Source organism: Empidonax traillii, unplaced genomic scaffold, assembly GCF_003031625.1.
Source record: "Empidonax traillii isolate 1590-97213 ecotype Southwest subspecies unplaced genomic scaffold, ASM303162v1 scaffold90:size2128546, whole genome shotgun sequence".
Lineage (NCBI taxonomy): Eukaryota > Metazoa > Chordata > Aves > Passeriformes > Tyrannidae > Empidonax > Empidonax traillii.
The window spans coordinates 1,997,051-2,015,745 of record NW_020955283.1 but is presented as its reverse complement, the minus strand read 5'-3'; the positions used below and the strand labels follow the sequence as shown (position 1 = coordinate 2,015,745).

The 18,695-nt window shown below is 40.6% G+C and overlaps 3 protein-coding genes across 3 annotated transcripts in view; 2 read left to right on the top strand and 1 right to left on the bottom strand.

The window, feature by feature from the left end:
• Nucleotides 1-4,798, top strand: part of ADAL (adenosine deaminase like) — a 16,372-nt gene extending 11,574 nt beyond the window's left edge. The window contains exons 5-10 of the mRNA XM_027881554.1: nt 158-239; nt 942-1,068; nt 1,743-1,823; nt 2,440-2,578; nt 3,049-3,149; nt 4,104-4,798. Coding sequence (XP_027737355.1) covers nt 158-239; nt 942-1,068; nt 1,743-1,823; nt 2,440-2,578; nt 3,049-3,149; nt 4,104-4,295 — 722 coding nt within the window. The 3' untranslated portion in view covers nt 4,296-4,798. The remainder of the gene's footprint in view (nt 1-157; nt 240-941; nt 1,069-1,742; nt 1,824-2,439; nt 2,579-3,048; nt 3,150-4,103) is intronic.
• Nucleotides 4,799-7,152: 2,354 nt separating this feature from the next.
• Nucleotides 7,153-10,419, bottom strand: LOC114056378 (la-related protein 6-like). Its single transcript, XM_027881552.1, has 3 exons — nt 10,263-10,419; nt 8,122-9,172; nt 7,153-7,954 (listed from the first exon to the last, which is right to left on the bottom strand). Exons 1-3 carry the CDS (start codon nt 10,302-10,304, stop codon nt 7,722-7,724), a joined length of 1,326 nt encoding a protein of 441 aa, XP_027737353.1. The 5' UTR covers nt 10,305-10,419; the 3' UTR covers nt 7,153-7,721.
• Nucleotides 10,420-14,506: 4,087 nt separating this feature from the next.
• LRRC49 (leucine rich repeat containing 49) overlaps nt 14,507-18,695 on the top strand; it is a 54,722-nt gene continuing 50,533 nt past the window's right edge. The window contains exon 1 of the mRNA XM_027881550.1: nt 14,507-14,708. The gene's annotated coding sequence lies outside the window, so the exon portion shown is untranslated. The remainder of the gene's footprint in view (nt 14,709-18,695) is intronic.

The following is an 18,695-nucleotide window of genomic DNA, read 5'->3' as shown; positions in this document are numbered from 1 at the left end:
CAGTAAAGCTATATTTACAGCTAGAATTAGAATTATATGGATTAGAAGACTATGGAGTAAAATCAAATGTGCAAAATGAAACTTAGGCTAGAGAGCTGAGCCTGCAGTACAATGAAATTAATTAAAATATGTTTGTTACAAATGTATGTGTTTGTAGGTATGACCAAAAGGATGTATGTTGAAACTGTACTTGAGGGTATAAAGCAGTGTCAAGAGGAAGGCTTGGATATAGATGTAAGGTAAATAAAGCATGTGGATTACCTCTTTTCCAAGGTTCTGTGTAGTCTGATGCTTGGTCATGTTTGCAGAGAGGTTTAAAAGCCATCAGTGTAGGAAAGAAAATTGGATTTAAACTAGATTACATGGAATGGGAACAGCTAATACACATGGGAAGCTGAATTTTTATCTTTTTTACTCCTAAAGAAGGAAACTGGATGTAAAACTTCTCAGCTTTAAGCCTGTCCATTCTCTGCAACGTTTTCAGGAAAAACAGTGTTTTTCATGGAATTTGCATTAAAGGTTCCTTTTTTATAGCCTAGATTCATTGCAAAGATTTTGCTTGATTAGCTGTACAAGAAACCTGCTGTAAAAGAGAGCTGGTCCTGACCAGCAGAGAAGTTTCAGAAGGTGTCAGTGGCTGCTTGGAGGTGGTCTGCTCACCTGTCTCTTAGAGTCTCAGCAGCAACCCTTACCAGATTTTTTTGTGGAAGCTGAAGAATTCTCATCATTCATGTGTGCTATTGCGTGTCACGGGCCAACCTATTTATCTATTTATGTCCCTCTGCACTTTGGTACCTTCATTCCTTTGAGTCGTTTCCTATACAAATAGTATTTATGTTCAACCATGAAGGATGTAAAGTGCCATTTTTGTTGGTATCAGATCTGTTGAGCTCCTGATATTACAGCTTGTATATAATTTAATACATGCATTTCTATTCCAGATTGTTAATAGCAATAAACAGAAGAGATGGCCCAGCAGTTGCTAAGCAGACTGTTAAACTTGCTGAAGAGTTCCTGCTTTCCAGTGATGGGGTTGTAGTAGGACTTGACTTCAGTGGTGATCCCACTGTAAGTTTTTGGTTCATTTTGGCCTGTTCTTGAAGATAAACATGTACTGTGGCATAAGAGCAAGCAGTTCTAACCATGCTTTGTTCCTACAAGTTTTTGCCTGATGCTGTTGCTAGTTGGAATGGATTGCCTTTAATCTTGCTACCAGGTTGCTGTAAGGGGCAAATATTTTAACAAAAACCCAATAGATTAGTATGTGACTCTGAGAAAAGAACCACTGAAAAGTAGTGTTTATGTGTCTGTAACTGAGTTGTCCTGGTCAGATTGGCTGGTGGAGGCAAGTTGACTAGTTTTGATTAGTTCACTAGTTCACTAGTTGACTAGTGATGATTTTCCTTAGCTGCACCAAATGCTTACTGTATATTAAGAAAGCATAAATATTCAAGGACAGCTGTGGAATAACTCTGGGTGGGAGCTGTATAAAAGGTATCAAAATCAGCACAATTGGATTCTAAGTCTCAGGCATCATCTGAGCTGCTGATGTTTGCCTTGTTTGTCTAAGTTAGCAGAAGGCTGTGTGACTTCCTGCATTCATTCCAAGTGAAGTAATGGGAAAAGAGAAATATTCAAGATAACTGTATTTGAATGAAGTATTTTGATAGTTTCTCAATTATGGCAGTGTCAGGGGGTTTGTCAAATAAGCTCTAAAATGGTGATGTGAATCTGTCTTCCAGGCAGGACATGGTCAAGACTTTTTGGAGCCACTCTCTGAAGCAAAAAAAGCAGGTCTAAAGCTGGCATTGCATCTTTCTGAGGTAAAATTTTTCCTTATTTTGGTGCCTCTCTGTAATTCCCACTTCAGGAAAAGTCTGATGAAACTAAAATTACCTTCTGTGCATTTTGAACATCTCAGGCCAAGGTATTAATGGTTTGGGGCATTTGATAAGGGAGAGGAAAACAAGGAGAAATCTTCAACAGTCTGTTGCGAATCAGAACAGTCAAATTATTCCTTCCTGTGCTATATTAGGATGTTAGGTGTGAAATTGAAATTAGTTACATTCTAAGAGATCCACTGTTTTCTTCCTGGTTTTTTACTGTAAATCTTGTATAATGAAATCTGCACAGTTTCTTGAGTACTGAGCTCTGTTAGCTTTGCTTGAATTAATAGAGAGTTGGGCTGTGCCATACAATCTGCTGAAGTGGTAACTGGAGTTTACTCTGACAAATCTGATAAATACTGAAGTCAGTTTTATTTTTTCAGGAAATTTAGCAGGACATAGGATGTCACAGGTCTATTTATACTTGTTCCTATTTCACTATCACTTTCTTTTGGATAAGAGATGCTTTAAAAAAAGCACTTGAAGTCCACTGTAAGTATTTCATATTCTGCTTTACACTGCCTTGACAGAATGTAAAATATTTTTCCTCTAGATTCCAAATCAAGAAGAGGAGACCAAAATTCTCCTGGGCCTGCCTCCTGACAGAATTGGACATGGAACATTTCTCAACTCCACAGCAACAGGTTCAGAAGAGTTAGTGTCAACTGTTCGACAGAACCGGATACCTATTGGTAAGGAAAAAAATATTAACAATGGCTCGATCTCTAAATTTCAGAATGGCACGTGGACTGCTGATCTAGTGACTCCAGTTTGTCTTGGACCAGATGTGGCTTAGGCAAACATGGCAGGGAGAATTGCCCATCAGGGTACACTTGTAATGCTTTGGGGATTTTTGATGTGTTTATGGCAGCAGACAATTGGTATCTCAGATGAAAACAAAACTAAATTATAACTTATAGTTACTGTGCAAGACTGGTGATTCTATATGTGGTTTGCAAGCTCCCTAACTCTTACACCCTCTAGAAATTGATTGCCAAATTTTCTTCAGAAGAAGTTACCAAAGAAGCAATTAGAAAATAGAGGAAACAACAGTAGCTGATTTTAATTTTTAGTCAGGAACAGAAATAAGTCAATTAACATGTCAAAAACATGTCTCTCATTTTGATATATATCCTAATTTCTCTTTTTTTTTTTTCCATAGAACTTTGTGTGACATCAAACATTAAATCTCAGACAGTGCCTTCCTGTGGCAAACATCATTTTGGATACTGGTACAGCATGGGCCATCCTGCAGTGCTCTGTGTAAGTTTTTTTGATATTAACCGTGTATTAAGGCAAAGAGCCAAACTAATGTGAAGTTGGAGAAGCATTTCTGCTTTTATGGATCAGAGCTTACTTACAGATTCTGACCTTGTAGCAAATCATTCACTTTTAGGAAATCAGAATGTTCAGTCTGAGAAATGCTTGTAATACAAACAGGAAATGATAATTAATACCTCTCTTGGTTCTGTTGTAAAGTCAGGTCTTTTTTCTGTGTGGATAAGGTGATCAGCTATACGTGCAATGACCTTCATATCTGTTTGCATACTGACATCTTTCTCTTAAAATAGACAGTCCAGTGCTTGCACACACACCTGTGTGTACCAGGGGGTTCATTGTGTGGGGTGAGAGTTCTTGTGTTCTCTTGACAGCTCGTTAAGGTCCTTAAACACTGAGGTGTTAAGTACTTATGCTACCATTTGGCAGAATTTTACTATCTTCCTGTTGTTTTATCTTCCTGTAGCATTGTCCATGTGTGTGTATATAAATATAATAGTGTTGTGCTTATTATTAAAATTAGCCTCAATCCTTTATTGTGTAAAGGGTCAGAGAGTTTCTTCCCTGGAGATGCAGAACACAGATTATACTCTAGTTCCCAGATCTAAGGAAAGAGAAAAGAGGAATAAGGAGACCTGCGCATAACTTGAATGTATGCAGCATTTGATAGCCATCTTTTCAGCAATTTTAATAGGGAATCCTGTTTTCTTGATAAATTATGCCATCATTTTAAGAAGTTTTCTTATATGTTTAAACAGTTAATTCATTTTGAGTGAAAATAGGGCAAATAGAGATGGAATAATTATGCACAGATGAAAGAACTGTGGAATAAAATATGAGATAGGAAGATAAAACTGGTTTGTATGTAGAGAAAGAGACCTTTTTGATGTAGAGAAACTAATTTAACCTTTTTTTTCTTTTCTTTCAATGTAACTCCAGACTGATGATAAAGGCATCTTTGCAACCGAACTATCACAAGAGTATGAGGTGGTTGCAAAAACATTTAATTTGACTCGATCACAAATGTGGGATCTTTCCTATGAATCAATCAACTATATTTTTGCTTCAAATGCAGTGAAATCCAAGCTCAGGGAACAATGGTGTAAACTGAAGCCAGCTCTGTTTGATTAATCGAATTGTTGTTCTAAACAGCTCGGGTGTATTAGGTGAGTTAATAACCATTTTTTACTGAAGACCCTATGTTTTTTTCAGACTTTGGGGTTATAAACCCAGCCAGAAACTGCTTGTGTAAATTGAAGATGATGGGAATGCATCCTTTGTTAGTGGGGACAGAAGTAAATATTCTTTTATAGTTGGGAGGGGCTCTCAACCAGTGACCAAAACTCCAAATGTGTTGTCACATTGTTTCTCTTCAGCTGATATGCCATTTTAAAAAAAATACTTAGTTGAAATATGTCATAATATAAATATTGGAGAGCTGGAACAAAATGAAGGCATGCATGGCTGTTCGTGTTTCAAGTGTCTCTCTTGGCAGCGTTTCTCCAAGCAGTTTTGGATGTGTAGTGCATGTATCTGGGGGTTGTACTGGTTTTGGGTTTTGAGCAGTTAGTTGAATATGAAGACAGAAACAAACTCAGGGAGAGTGAAATGTTCGTCTCTGTTTTTATTGCTGTACATGTATGACTGAAGCTGCTGTGGATTGTGTAGCACATGGGGGTCCCTGCTGGTGCTCTAAGCAGTGGTGGCATTCAGGCAGTTGAGAATCTTGAACGCCTTTGGTAACTGAGCTACTTGTACGAAGTGATCTCATTCTTAAAATGCTTTTTAGAGTTGCTGTTTGTTGTGTTAAAAAAAAAGCAATAAAAATATCCTCAACCTCTATGGTTTTGAAACCACCCATTCGAGATGTGGATGTGCATGTTTGAGCTATTCGGAAGAGAAGCAGGATTCCCTGGGGGTGAGTCCCTGGAGCAGATGAGCTGCCTGCCAGCCACAAAACTGCAACCAGGGCTCCCTGCCTTCGGCAGCAAAAGGTTTCACTGTGCCCTCCCTGTGCACTTGTGTGTGTGTTTTGGTACTGAGAGTTCAGAATGTTTCTGAACATGCACATGCAGCAGTATCCAACACTGAGCATTGCTGGCTAGTGCAGGAAGTATCTGGAGAGAAGGTGTTCCCTACTTGCAGTCCTTTTACATTGATTAATTAAACAAGCAAACGTTCTGGGCTCCATGAGGAGTACTGAATGTGTGTCTAATGCTACAAAAGCTGTTCATAATACAGTCAGTATAACGTAGCTCGGGCTCCTAAGTGGCAATAAGGTTGGGGAGAAGGACAGCAAAGAAGTTGGTATGCCTGTGTGTCTACTGGAGGTTTCCACAGAATGTTTTCCAAGATGAAAACACCTTCCTTTTGGAGATTTCCTTTGGGAAATTATGTGGAACAACCCTGTGGGTTTATGTATTATCTGAACCAGAATAAGACCATGTGTTGACTTCCTCTCTATAAGCACTACTTTAAATTACTTTCCAAGTGGTTTCACTGGTGACATTATCATTTGCTGTTTGATCATGCTTATCTGTATTTTCTTTTAACAAAAATAATTACCATGGTAAGTATATTTTTTCTTTCTTATTAAAAGCTCTCTGAAGACAGGTGGAGCAGCTTTCTGGAATTTTATAGTTAGTCATCTCAAATAAGATGGCATTCTCCTATAAGTTTTATTGTATTTCATAGCTCATGGCCTTCTAATAACTCCTCAGTAACACAGTATTTGATTTATTATTGAAGAAAAACTGTAGACTTCCTATTTACTTACTAAGGAATCATCCTCAGTGTTCATTGTATCATGTGTAAAATTTTCTAAAGCAAAATAAGACTCATCATTAGTGTCCGAGACTTTTAGTTCCAAACCGCTAGTGTTATATGGAAGTAAGATGGATTTGTAAGGTTTTTGTGTGGAATGTGACATGTAGAAGTGTTAATTCCCAGAGCATAGCCCAGGTATATGCTGATATTTTCTACTTCCTTGTTTTCCTGCAAGTATACAATATCTTACAGATTTTTTAACAATATGGATTATTACATATAATTCCTAACATTTCTATTTAATTTACTTCTGTGTGTCTTCACGGTAGTGCCTTGCATCAGCTGTAGTGCTGCCCCCAAATAGTTTGGTATACGATGGCACATGGATGCTACATAGTTTTATAATTAAAAAAAACCAACCAGCTTCCCTGATTATTCCTGACATTTGGATATAGTGAACCAGTGCTGTTGTATGTAATCTGGAGTTCTGGAATCCCTCTTCTGAAGATATACCCTGTAACTAAGATATTTGCAGGTGATTTAAAAAAATACCACTTAGTATTTAACAGTATTTATAGTGTCTTGGTAATGGGAGTTAGGAGGTAACTTGGACGATTCCATTTGTGTGCAGTAAAAGAACCAGGAATGTATGCGGGTGGATGAGGAACAACAGACAGAATCAGGATTTCTGTACAAATTACTCTTAACTGTTACTGAGGTTGTTTACACTGCAGAAGTGTTATCCTTAGGAAATTGGACAGGATGTGGACTTTTGGAATGAAGAATCACCATCCAATGAGTGAACTTTGTCGTGCACAGTTCCCAAGATGTTAGAACCTGAAACCTTCTTACTGTTTCTGGGCTAGTTTTTCAGAGTTTAACTATTATAAGTAAAACTGCAGTTTCCTTCTTTGGCATCAGGTAGGATTATAGTTAATTTTAATTTAAACACTTCTTGCTGAGCCTGTTAAATCCTGAGTTAGCAGTGACCACTGTTTAGTTTATAATATTATATAAAAATGAGTGTGACTGACACACAGTCACAGTGAAGCATCACCACAGAATTAACCATCAGTAGTGGGGCAGAGGGCATTTTTTTCCTTGAATGCAATGGAAATTTTGCTTAACTACTGCTAGAATTACATGGTATAAGATGAGGTTTAAGTTATCTATTCAGGTGCAACTCAAATTATTTCTAAAGTAAACAAAATAGATCTAGACAGAGTTAATATTTTTTTTTATTTCCATCTGATTATATAAGAGAACATTTACAGAGCAGTCTCCAATGCTCAGTCTTTACTCACATCATATGAAAATACACACTGGTCTTACTAAAAAATACTGCTTTGGCAATGTACATGAGAACAAATACTCACTGTGGCTCAACTTCCTCAATTCCTTTTTGAGGCAAACAGAAAGTCTTCAAAACCTGAGCTCTCTATGATGAGACTGGTAACATACCACCCTTCTCATATTACAGCCACTAAACTGTAAGTATTTACACACTGCTCTTCAGGATCCTAGCTCTGCAAATTATGTACTTACATGAATGATTTATATGTCTGTTTGAATGTTTAGACATTTCAAAATAATACATTAAAGAAATGGATGCAGGTAAGAGCAGTGCTCTAGCGAAGTGATTCAGCTGATTAAAAGGCTGGCACATCCCTCTTGTGAGGCCTAGAGAGCAGGCACTGGTTAGACTGGAGAAGAGAGGGCTCTGGGGGCAGATCTCATCAGTTTTTTAAATACCTCATAGGAAGCAGTAAAGAACACAGAACTAGGCACTTCTCAGCGATACGCAGTAACAGGAAAAGGGGCACAAACTGGAACATAGAAATTGCACCTGAATGTAAAGAAACACTTTTGTACTGTGTGGGTGGTTGAACATGGAAACACATCATCCAGACAGGCAGGGAAGTCTCTGTCTTGACAAATGCTCAAACCACTCAGTGACTTCTTGTAGCTTGAGACAAGGAGGTGGACTGGGCAATCTCCAGAGATGCCTTCCAACCTCACCTGTTCTGTGGAGAAAATATACAAATATACAAATGATAAAGTCTCTATATGAATACAAAAGCTTCTAAAATTAAATACTGACTTAGTCATTCAAGTGAAAGTTTTTTACCAGGCTTGGTCATCAGCAGCTGGCTGACTTGTTGAGCCTGTTTTTAAAGAAGGGTTTATTCCCTCTTCATAGCCTTCCTTCTTTCGCAAAAATTGTGGAATCCCTTGGTGCCATCAGGACCTTTAGGCAGCCTCAGTACCCCAACAGGGAGACCGTCTGCATTTTGTATTTTCTGAACCAACATGGGACTGCTGGTGGAACTCTTCTCTTGTGTGAGAGTGTGGGATTTTCTTCTCTGTACCCAGGGGCTCCCGGAAGGGGTGATGCTGCTATCTGAGGAATAATCTGTACATTTCCTTGGAATTTCAGGGCTAGTGCTTGGGTTAAGCTTACTGTCTTCAGCCAGTGGAGATTTTTTTGTTACTTTTCTTAGTGAAGATGGACTGTTCCGAGGGCTTGATCTGGGTGACACATTAGGGCTCAAATGGTTATTTGGATGAATGTTTGGGCTCAAATTACTCACAATATTTGTTGCAGTACATTTGCGCCCTGACAATGGTGATGTAGGATTGCTCTCTGGGTCAGAAGAGCTGTTTGCTGAAGATTCATCACCAACAAACTGAAGTTCCTCCACTCTCTTATTAAGCGATCGAGTCTTCTTAAGACCTTTATCATGGTTCTTGTCTTTGGGAACTTTTTTCTTTGGTGGTTTCATTCCTATGAGGACAGCTTTCATGCCAGTCTCTTTCTTTTCAGTGCACATTGAATCATGAGCACGTATGGCAGCATCTACTTCTTCAAATTCTATAATTGCACATTCCTGAGTTCCCAGCTGGGTGTACCGGTTGCTGACCCTCCTGATATCAGGTGGTAGGTCTCTGCCAGGCTTGAGAATACGAACTGATGAAATGACACCAAAATTTACAAAGGCTTTGAGGAGATGCTCCATTATCCTTTCTTGCATGCATCCATTTTGTTGCTTATTAAGAGCCTGCAGCTCAGAAATCATGTGGATGTCATACACCAGTAGCATCCTGGTGGGGACATTTTCAATTGGAAACAGTGGAACTGGAGTATTTCTTCGCACCTTTTTGTTGTCATCGTTGAGCTCGAGAGTGTCCGAGTACTTCAGTGCGTAGGCCGTGGTTCTCCAGTCTCGGGTAAGGTGTTTCACCTTGGAGACAGACACAGGTTAAACACCACAACTGATCAAACCCGCTCAGACTATTTACAGGATTTTAAGGCAGATGCAGGCTCCAGTCTACAAACAGAAAGGGAGATTTAAGTTTCATGTAGTTAAGTTTCAGACTTGGTGAGAAAGTACACAGTTTTCCTTCTATAATGGGCCTCAGTGAGCTCCTGTAAAGCTCATGGTCTGCTGGATGTAATGGAAACAGGAACTGACACTAAAGCTCAAATTGGAAATTGTTACTGTACCTGAAAGCCTGCTCTAGGGATGCTTGATCATTCCACATGTAGGTCTGAACCATGATCAAAATGTGTGTTGTTCTGGCAGGTTTATTTTGTTAAATTTGCCAAGCAAGAAGTTTTGTCAAGTTTAGGACTTCATTGTATTGAACTACTTTTCTTCCCTCAAAACTCGCAGTTTAAAAAACACCTCAAACTTCTCCATTTCCTTTAAGTGGTTTATCTATCACCAAAGTAATGTTTGAAGTGGTCTGAAGGAGCCAGGAGTGCTTCAGCTTCTAGACTGAAAAACTCTGCAAACTCTTAAGTGTAGAATCTTGGCAAAGTATTTCTGTTGCAATTTTAAAAATTGGTTACGTACGCATATTTACATGATGTTCCTAATGTAAGAAGAAAAAATAAGAGATCTCACCTTTAAGTGACTTCAGTTATCAGATACTTTATACTAGTCTTAATTTTTGAATCTCTGTACAATTGCAAAGATCAGATTCACCATCCCTTCCAGAGACAGGAACATAACTTTACTACAAGGATTACTCAGCTACTCATGAGTAGTTGACATAAAAATTAATTTTATCTGATGTTCTCTCCCAGAATGATAATTTAAAAGCACACATGTTTTTAAGCCTATGAATTCCCTAGCCAATCATGAGTTCAGCTATTAAAGTTCTGGATGAGAACAAACCTAACCATCACAGTAAAACAAAATCAACCCATTAGAGAGGAAGATAGAGACTGTAAAATCGCCTCTATAAAATGTAATTTTCATCTCTCCTAATGTTTTTAGATGCATCAGGCTTACATGAGGCACTTCAAGACTTAAAATGATAGCTTACCTTCTTAAAAGAAGTGAGGAGTTTAACACTGACATAACCCATCTTATTTCTTCTCACATGCTTCAGGAGGAAGGCGTCTTTCTCAAGGTTTTCATCTGAGAAGTAGTATTCAATCTGTGCTATTAATTTCTGGATCAGGTCATTTTCTGGTGGTTTCCAGTTCTGCTCAGAGTCGTCATCATTTTCCCCACCACTGGAAAATAATTAAATCTTATCAACAGATCATCTTATATTAGCAGATTCAAATAGTCTTTCAAAAGGAAAAGACATGACCATTATACCAATTGGTATTGCTGCTTCTAACTTACTTTATACATGGGCACTGAACAGTTAACCACCCATCTATCTGGGGCAGCTGGCCAGCTCAGAGGAGGAAGCCTTCCAGTTGGCATAAGGAGTCAAGTTCCTGAGCTCATCCCAAAAGCTGATCTCAGTGTAGAGCAAGCAGACATACACACTAACATCTTGAAAACACTCTGCCAACTCAAAACTGAACCAAAACATAAAATGAAGGTGCACAGGTACTATACAAAGTTCCTCCAGTGACAGTGTTTTATTTTTTAGTAAGAAGCTATTAAACATAGGCTTGACCTTTATGTTCTTAATGGGTAGTATCATATATCAGAGGATCAATACCCCAATGTGATGCAGTCACGATTTCTCAAGCCTCCTGCCTACATGAATGCAGGAGCTGGAATCCAGAGAGTAAACAGGACTGACAGGAGTGTTGCACTTCTAACAGGTCACTTCCAGAGTGACAGAGTAACATAACTAGCAGTTTTCCATAAAGGCTTACCTTGCCTTTATGTGTGGTAGCAGCTCATGTATCTCAGGAAGTCATTCTCATTTTTTCTCTCCTTCCCATCATAGTGTCTAGGTATCTGTGCAAAATGGAGCACTACTGGGCATCCTATCCCAAAAAGAGATACTGCAACCGTGAGTTTAAGAATCTTCTTGTCATGCACAGTTACAGCAACATGTTTGTTGCTGAAATCACAATTTAAATGGTTATTTCCATCTATAATTGAGGTACATGGCTCACCCACAGGCGACTCTAATGCACAAGTCTGTCTTAAGCCAGAGTAATTTTTTAAAGCTGTAAGTAGTCCAGTTTTAACAAAACTAGGACCATCATGAAAGTTTCTGTGAAAAAAATAAAACCACCCCCTAAGTACCTTAGATCCTATTATTAGATCCATTAGATCCATTTATTACTTCAGTCTCCCACATATCTCAGCAACAAAAAAGAAGCCATGTATTTGCCCAAGATTTTCTTAAATGGGTTTTGCAGAGCTTCTGAAATCACTAGGAAAGGGAGCAGGCATCACACTGGAGTCCCCAGAGGCTGATGTGGCAGGGAGGATGCAGCCTTGCTGAATCACCCTGCCTTGAGACAGCTCTGTCCTGGAGATGAACTGGAGGCTATGAGCAGCACACTGCCTCGGCAGATCCTTATTGTATGTCTGAAGGTCATGTTTAGGTCAGTGGGCTCTGCACAGGGACCATGCTCCCACCTGTGGCAGCTACAGCAGTTCTCTGGGACCTGGCTGTTTGAAGCTTACAGTCTATTTACTTCTTATGGCTCTTCTGATGATAGGGCAGCACATCATGGCACATATGTGGATACTTGCAAGATCTGAGAAGTCTCACTGCTAAAATCGTGGTAGCCATTAATGGGGTACAGTTTGAAGGAAGGAGGAGTGAGAGATCACTTGGCAATGCCTGAAGTAGAGGATAATAGATGAAGTTATGATTGGGATAGTAAAAATATTAGATGGCCAGCTGGGGGTGCTGGTTTCATTAATGATATTCCCTTACCCCACTACTCGTTCTTCATTCACTAGCAATTCAGAATTAATGTGAACAAAAGAACCTTGGAACATTTCAGCCTTTTATACATATCCACACTCTGCTAGGAAAAGCTTACCTTCAGTTCAGGATGGGGCTGTTCTAGAGAATATATTAGCACAGACATTTGCAGGTGTTTGGATGGAAACAAAAAGGGGCATCATGCCTTAGAAAACAATAAAAATGAACTGCATGTTTGCAGTGACCAGTGAGTTTGCAACACACTGAATCAGAGCAAAACAGGCCGCATTTCACCTCTCACATATTGGTCACAGTCTGATCTATATATGACAGTATTTGGCAGACAGCTTTTACAAAATCTCATGGGCTCTTACAACACCCCTCACTAAGTGCTGTATGGAAATGCCACCTACAGCAAATGCAGAAATTTGTAACTAGCTCCATATTAATTTATAGTAATGAAACATTATCTTTTAGACTGACAACATCACAAAAACATTCACCTTTCAAACTCAGATTCTTCCTGTGTCTGCATCCAAAATAAACTAGAGTAAAAATAGCTTTACTTCATGCACGTGAGAACTACCTGTTTGTTATCAACAGTCTGGAGATGGTTCTGAAGCACCTGGAAGCTAAAAGGCTGAGGACTGAATGTCACAAATACCCAGAGATTTCCCAAAGAACGGTGGGGCTTGACCATTGGAGAAACGGCTTTCATTTCGTAAGTNGGGGGGGGTGGTAAGAATCCAAATTGTCTACTAGCTTCACCTGGAGAGTGAGATGTCTCATTCCCAGCGGTTTTAGACCATCACTAATATTTTTCAAAAGGCTTGTAAATAATTTCCTATCAAATAAATAAGTGGCATTTAAGGGTAGCTATTGTGTGTTATAAAGCTTGAAAAAATAACCACCCTTTTTTCTAGTCTAGGCCAGGGCTAGAAGCTCTTACACAAGTAATACTATCACAGATAACATATGTAAATAATTTCCTAAAATTAAGAATTCAGTAATTAGAATGCAACACTGTAGACTGCTGTAGATATTTATAAAACCAATAGTTCCATATTGTGGAAAAACTAAGCAGACTCAGCTTAAACATCCTAATTGTGCCTAGCTGTGTTCAGCTCCTATTTCTGTAGTTGAAAATTTTGGCAGCTGCAAAAAATTTTCCCTCCCCAACTAGCCCTCTGTAATTTCAAATAATACACTGCAATTCCTTCTGAATCAGTGCTAGGATATGAAGTTCGAGAATCAATTAGAAACAACAGATCTACAAACAGAATACTGGATTCCTTGCTACTGTACATAAATCTTTAGATGATAATTTATTACTGCGTCTGCAGCTTTAGTACAAATCATAAGATGAACTACAACTAACGAGCATTGTCTCTGCAGTTTTCTGGCACAAAAATACTGGATGTGCCTTTTACTAGTAAGATATCCTTGTAGGCATCAAAGCAATTTCAGGCACCATTAGTAATTCCTACAGCACTACTGGCATTATCAAACAGTAAAACGCAGAGTGTGAAGTGGCAGTTTTTTCTGCATTCCTAATGGCCTTGATTTGGTGTCTAGTCAGCTTGTTTCCAAGGCCATGACACCGGTCTCTCTGTCCGTGTCTTAAATATCTAAGGAGATAACTACGTCTGGGTAATTAAAAAAAAAAAAAAAAACGAGTCCATGCAATAAAAACAAACAGACAAAAACAAACAAACAAAACGCCCAAAACAAAAACAAACAAAACAAACAAACCCCCAAACCAACTAACCAAACAAAAAGAAACAAAAACACAACCAAAAAACCAAGCACAACAACAACTAACCCTCAAAACCCTTTCTGTAAAAGATAGTGAAGTGGCATGGGGAAGCCGCGGCCCCGGCCCCAGCCGCTCCCCCGGGGACGAAGAAGCCGCAGTCTGGGCGGAGCCATCGGTTCCCGGACAGCTCCCGCCCGGGTGTCTCCTCGCTGGGGGGTTCCCGTCTCCCACCCGCCCCCCTCAGCGTTGCATCAGCCGCGGCCGCACCGTTACGTGGTGTCCGCGGCTGCCCCGCTCCTCGCCCCGCACGGCTCCGCCCGGGGCGCCGCCGGAACCCCCTTCCCGGGGGGTTCACCTGGAGCGCCCGCACTGCCCCGAGTCCTCTTCGCTGCAGCTGGGGCAAAGCGCTCCGCCGCCCCCCTGCTCCTCCTCCTCTTCCTCCTCCTCCCGCTCTTCCTCCTCCGCGGCTGCCTGCACGGCCACTCGGATCTGCACGGGGCCGCTCCCCGCTGCCAGTTCCTGCTGAGCCATGACCAGGCTCAGCCCGCCGCGACAGCAGCGCTGCCCGCGGCCGCGACAGCCGCCCTTCCTCCGCTCCTGTCCCCTCCCGCTGGGGCGGCGCTCCCGGCTCCACTCCCCCGGCGCGGCAGCGGGAGGGTCGGACCCTCCTCCGGCGGTGCTGCTCCCGGCCCAGCCGGGCGCTGAAGTGCCCTTCTAATCGACGGCTCCATCGAGATTGCTTTTATTTCATCAGAAAACAACGGGCTCCTCGCCAAAGAGCAACGTCTCAGCTTCTCGTCCCCTGGTACAACCTTGAGGCCGAGTCGCTGCGCCCCGACCAGAGCGTTGCGTCTTACGAGATTCAGAAAGGTTTCACTGGAGTAAGTGTGGTCTAAATGCCGAGGATGAGATTTGAGTAAGAAACATGAGTGAACAAGGTCACGATTGGTTGTTCTTGTAGAGCAGTCTGCTCTATAATTCTGTATGTTATTTACACAGAATAAAAACATTCCCCTTTAAGAACTAATTAAAATAGAAGGCCTTTTTCTGAAACACTTAGAGAGTGGTTATTTTGAACTTAAGACTATTGCACTTTCTTTCAGTGGACTGTTTCAGCAACTAAAGTGAAGTTAACATTCATGTTCTGAAGATTAGAATCAAAAACTTTTCAGTTTCCATGTAAATATTCATTCTTCACTCAGGGAAGATCTTTTTTTCAGTAGTGTCTAGACCTAAACTGCTAAATATAGCTTGGATCTTGATGCCACTTTGTGGTATCTTTGTTTTTGTCTGTATTGCTTCAATGTTTTCTTAAAAATTTGAATGGACGAAAAGTGAGGCTGCACTTCGGGCCAGTTCTTCTTATCCATATGACAAACAGTCCTCATGAGTCAGGTTTACTGGCACGGACACATCCTGAGACTGCTCTGCTGTAAACATGTGTGAGACCCAAGGGAAGCTCCACACACACCAATATGATGTTCAGAAGCTCCATCTTTATTGGAAATTACACTTTTATACAGTTCAATAACCACCACATATTTGACTACTTAACCTATTATTGGTCACATACACAAAACACACACTGTTCACACGATTATTATTGGCTAGCTAACATATCTTATTTTCTAAATTCTTTTCCTTCTAAATCTAACCACAACACTTCTATTCACATGCCTCCTGGCAGGCCCAACTCAGCCTCCCATCACAGGTGCTGTTTTTCTTCCTTCTTTCAGATGTCCAGTTCTCAAAACACTTGTCATGTTCTCAAAACACTTAGTCCTTGAAACTCCTCAGATTCCTATAAGCCGGTCCACTCCTGCCTCAACCCAAAAGGTTTCTAATTTTCCTACATCTCCCCCTTTTTCTTTATTTATAACCCATATATTTTTTATCATTCTAGCAACTATTCCTTGTAAGCATTGCAAAACACGCGGCACAAAACGTACAAAAAGCAGTATGACTATGCCTATCATAACAGCTGTTTTCACTAAATCATTCAGCCATCCAGTTATTCCCCAGCCCTTAAGCCATTGATCAAATACCGAAGTTGTCACTGTTAACTTTTTCATATTACCTCTTAATTGTTCAAGATGTGCATGGATGGATTCTGAGTGATCGGACAGATTCATGCAACACATTCCTTCTACATCTTCGCATCCGTGGCCTTGTGCTAACAACAGGAAATCTATTGCTGCACGATTCTGTAACACTGCATGTCGGATACTTTCTACATCAGTTGTTAATTCTGAGATGATTTTTGATGTGATATTTAGTTGTTTTGCTGTCCAGCATGCTAACTTTTTTACCAACTGCAATGCTTTAGCAGTACCTATGGGGGCTATCATTGCTGTAATTACATTTGTTGGCACATTCCAAAATTGAACATCATCCTTACACTTACGCCCTAATTGGTATACCGATCTTTTTGCTCTTTTTTAATGTTCCAAATGGTATGGTTCAGCAATTGTCTCATGGTTGGTTTAAACATGGTGAGTTATCCTAAATAACAAGGACCTCCTACAGGATTGCTGGGTATTCCTGGCCATGCTCTATCTCCACATATTAAAAACATACCTTTAGGCAATGCCAGACCAACGGTGTTGTTTCCCCACACATCACTGTATCGGCATTCAGGTGGGCAATAGTCTGTGAGTTGAGTCCCTTTATAAAGCGCCAAATTGGGAGAAACAGTTTGCACTAAATGTAATTGAGTTGATTTATCCATGAATTTATCAGCTATTTTCTTGTTTCTTTTGAACATTACAGCACCAAACCTTGGCACTAAGGATCCTAATAGATTTAATTCTTGGGGCTCTATGATTGTCTTATTCAGGGCCATTATGATTTGTCCTTGCCACCATGCAGTTTAGTTAATGCCGGGGTGACAGATCTGTGCATTATGATTAGCTTGTGTGTCACTCCATGTTATCACTGTCTTATTGTTCACAAAACCTTTAAACCATTCGAGTGCGAAAGTCGGTACTCCTATCAAACAAGTTCTAAAGGGGTCTCCAGGAGTGGCCATAGATAGACAGAACGATTCCTGTCCTGTTTCATTTGCAATGGTCACCCATATGTTACTTCTATTTGAATCAACTGAGCCTGAATGAGACATATCCATGTCCCTATGACTGCCAGGGATAACCATGTAGCCGTCTCTTTCTCCATAATGTCTTTTCACGCTCCCACTGATGGTCATCTACTGTGTGATACCGAGGTACCACAATATGCTGTCCACACTCAAGCTTTCCTACTTCGGCTTGCTGGAATAACTGTCGTCTAAGGGTTTCAGTAATTATGCTACAGATATAGATTAACTGTGTGCACACCTCTAAACTTTCAATTAAATCAATTAAATCACGTATTTCTCCTTGCCAATCTAAAGCATCTCGGGCCCATCTACTATGGGTCCAGCATCTATATAAATTACTAAAACACACTAAGCATGTTAAGTTGGAGCTTCCTTCCTGCTTTTTAACAACTTTCCACGTATGACGTCCACAATTATGACAGTCTATTCGTATCCACAGTCTACACGTATACCCGTGCTCTGGGCACAGTGGCGTGGCTCCCTGATCTAGCTGCTGCACTTCAAGAATACTGCATATGCTATGCAGTCCTGAAGCTGAACTGAATAAAAGTATTGGGAAAAGCTGTCGCCGACTCAATGCATTACGCCATCTCGTTGTTAGCTGGTGTTGGCGTAGTATCCTCCTCCTTGCTGCTTCGGGGCACTCTTCTATCATGCAGGTATGGCTTAACCCAGCGAGCAGGAATCCACCGTCTGAATCTGTCGAGACACAAGCATATCCCCTCCCCCAGGTTATTAGTTTATACCTATCATCCCACACATTATTAACAGGATTACAGACAGAGACAAAAAGATATATTCTTTCTTGTTCTTGCTTGATTAAATGTCTTTCAGTTGCAGTGTTCATATCCACACCTCTTGGGTTCAGCCAATTGAGCACATACAGCGCTTTCCAAAGAATTTTATGCGGAGAGGGAAGTCCTCCCCTGTAACGTTATTAATGTAATAAATAAATATGTCCCATGGGGACCAAGGTGAACACCAACGTGGTGGGGTAACGAAAAGCCTCTTTATTCAAAGAATCACAGCTTTAAATAGTAGTTTCAAATGGTCCAACGTCACACAGGTAATTTCCCAAGCCAATCCCATGCAAGCATTCAACAGAGCATGTGCAACAGTCTTTAGAACTACAATTCCCAGAATGCCTCAGCAGCATCTGGTGAAGCCACACCTACACTCCCCCTTTTTCTTTATTTAAGGACAGTTGTTCTTTAAGGGTTCTATGGGCCTGTTAAATGATGGCTTGACCAGTTGAATTATGGGGGACCCCAAACACATGAGTAACTCCCCAGTCTTGTAGGAATGATGCCACTTCCTTGCTTTTATAGGCAGGACCATTATCTGTTTTGATCTGTTGTGGGACTCCCATGACTGCAAACGCTTCGGAGAGATGCTTAATCATGTCTTTTGCTGAAGTTGATGAGTGTGCGGTAGCCCATAGCAAGGAAGAATGCGTATCAATGGATACATGCAAGTACTTAAGCCGACCAAAAGGTGCATATTCCGTGATGTCAGTTTGCCAAAGTTGTAGTGGAGCAAGTCCTCGGGGGTTCACTCCTTGAGGCTGTAAACTCAGTAGACGAGCACATTCTGGGCATGCTGCAACTATTGTCCTTGCTTGTGCTAATGTCAGGTTGAAGTCCCGTTTCAAAGCCTGTGAATTCTGGTGGAAAAAATTCATGTGACAGCTGTGCCTGCTGGAAAAGGTTTGGCTTGACTATTGCTGACATAGTTACCAACTGATCAGCACGTCTGTTGCCCTCTACCAGAGGTC

Bases quoted from the DNA above. Each gene is read 5' to 3' on its own strand.
- LOC114056378 (XM_027881552.1), bottom strand. From the start codon at position 10,304: ATGGGTTATGTCAGTGTTAAACTCCTCACTTCTTTTAAGAAG. The intron at 9,173-10,262 runs GTAAGCTATCAT...TCTGTCTCCAAG, and splicing joins TCCTCACTTCTTTTAAGAAG to GTGAAACACCTTACCCGAGA. The intron at 7,955-8,121 runs GGGAATAAACCC...TTTTCTCCACAG, and splicing joins AAGAAGGAAGGCTATGAAGA to AACAGGTGAGGTTGGAAGGC.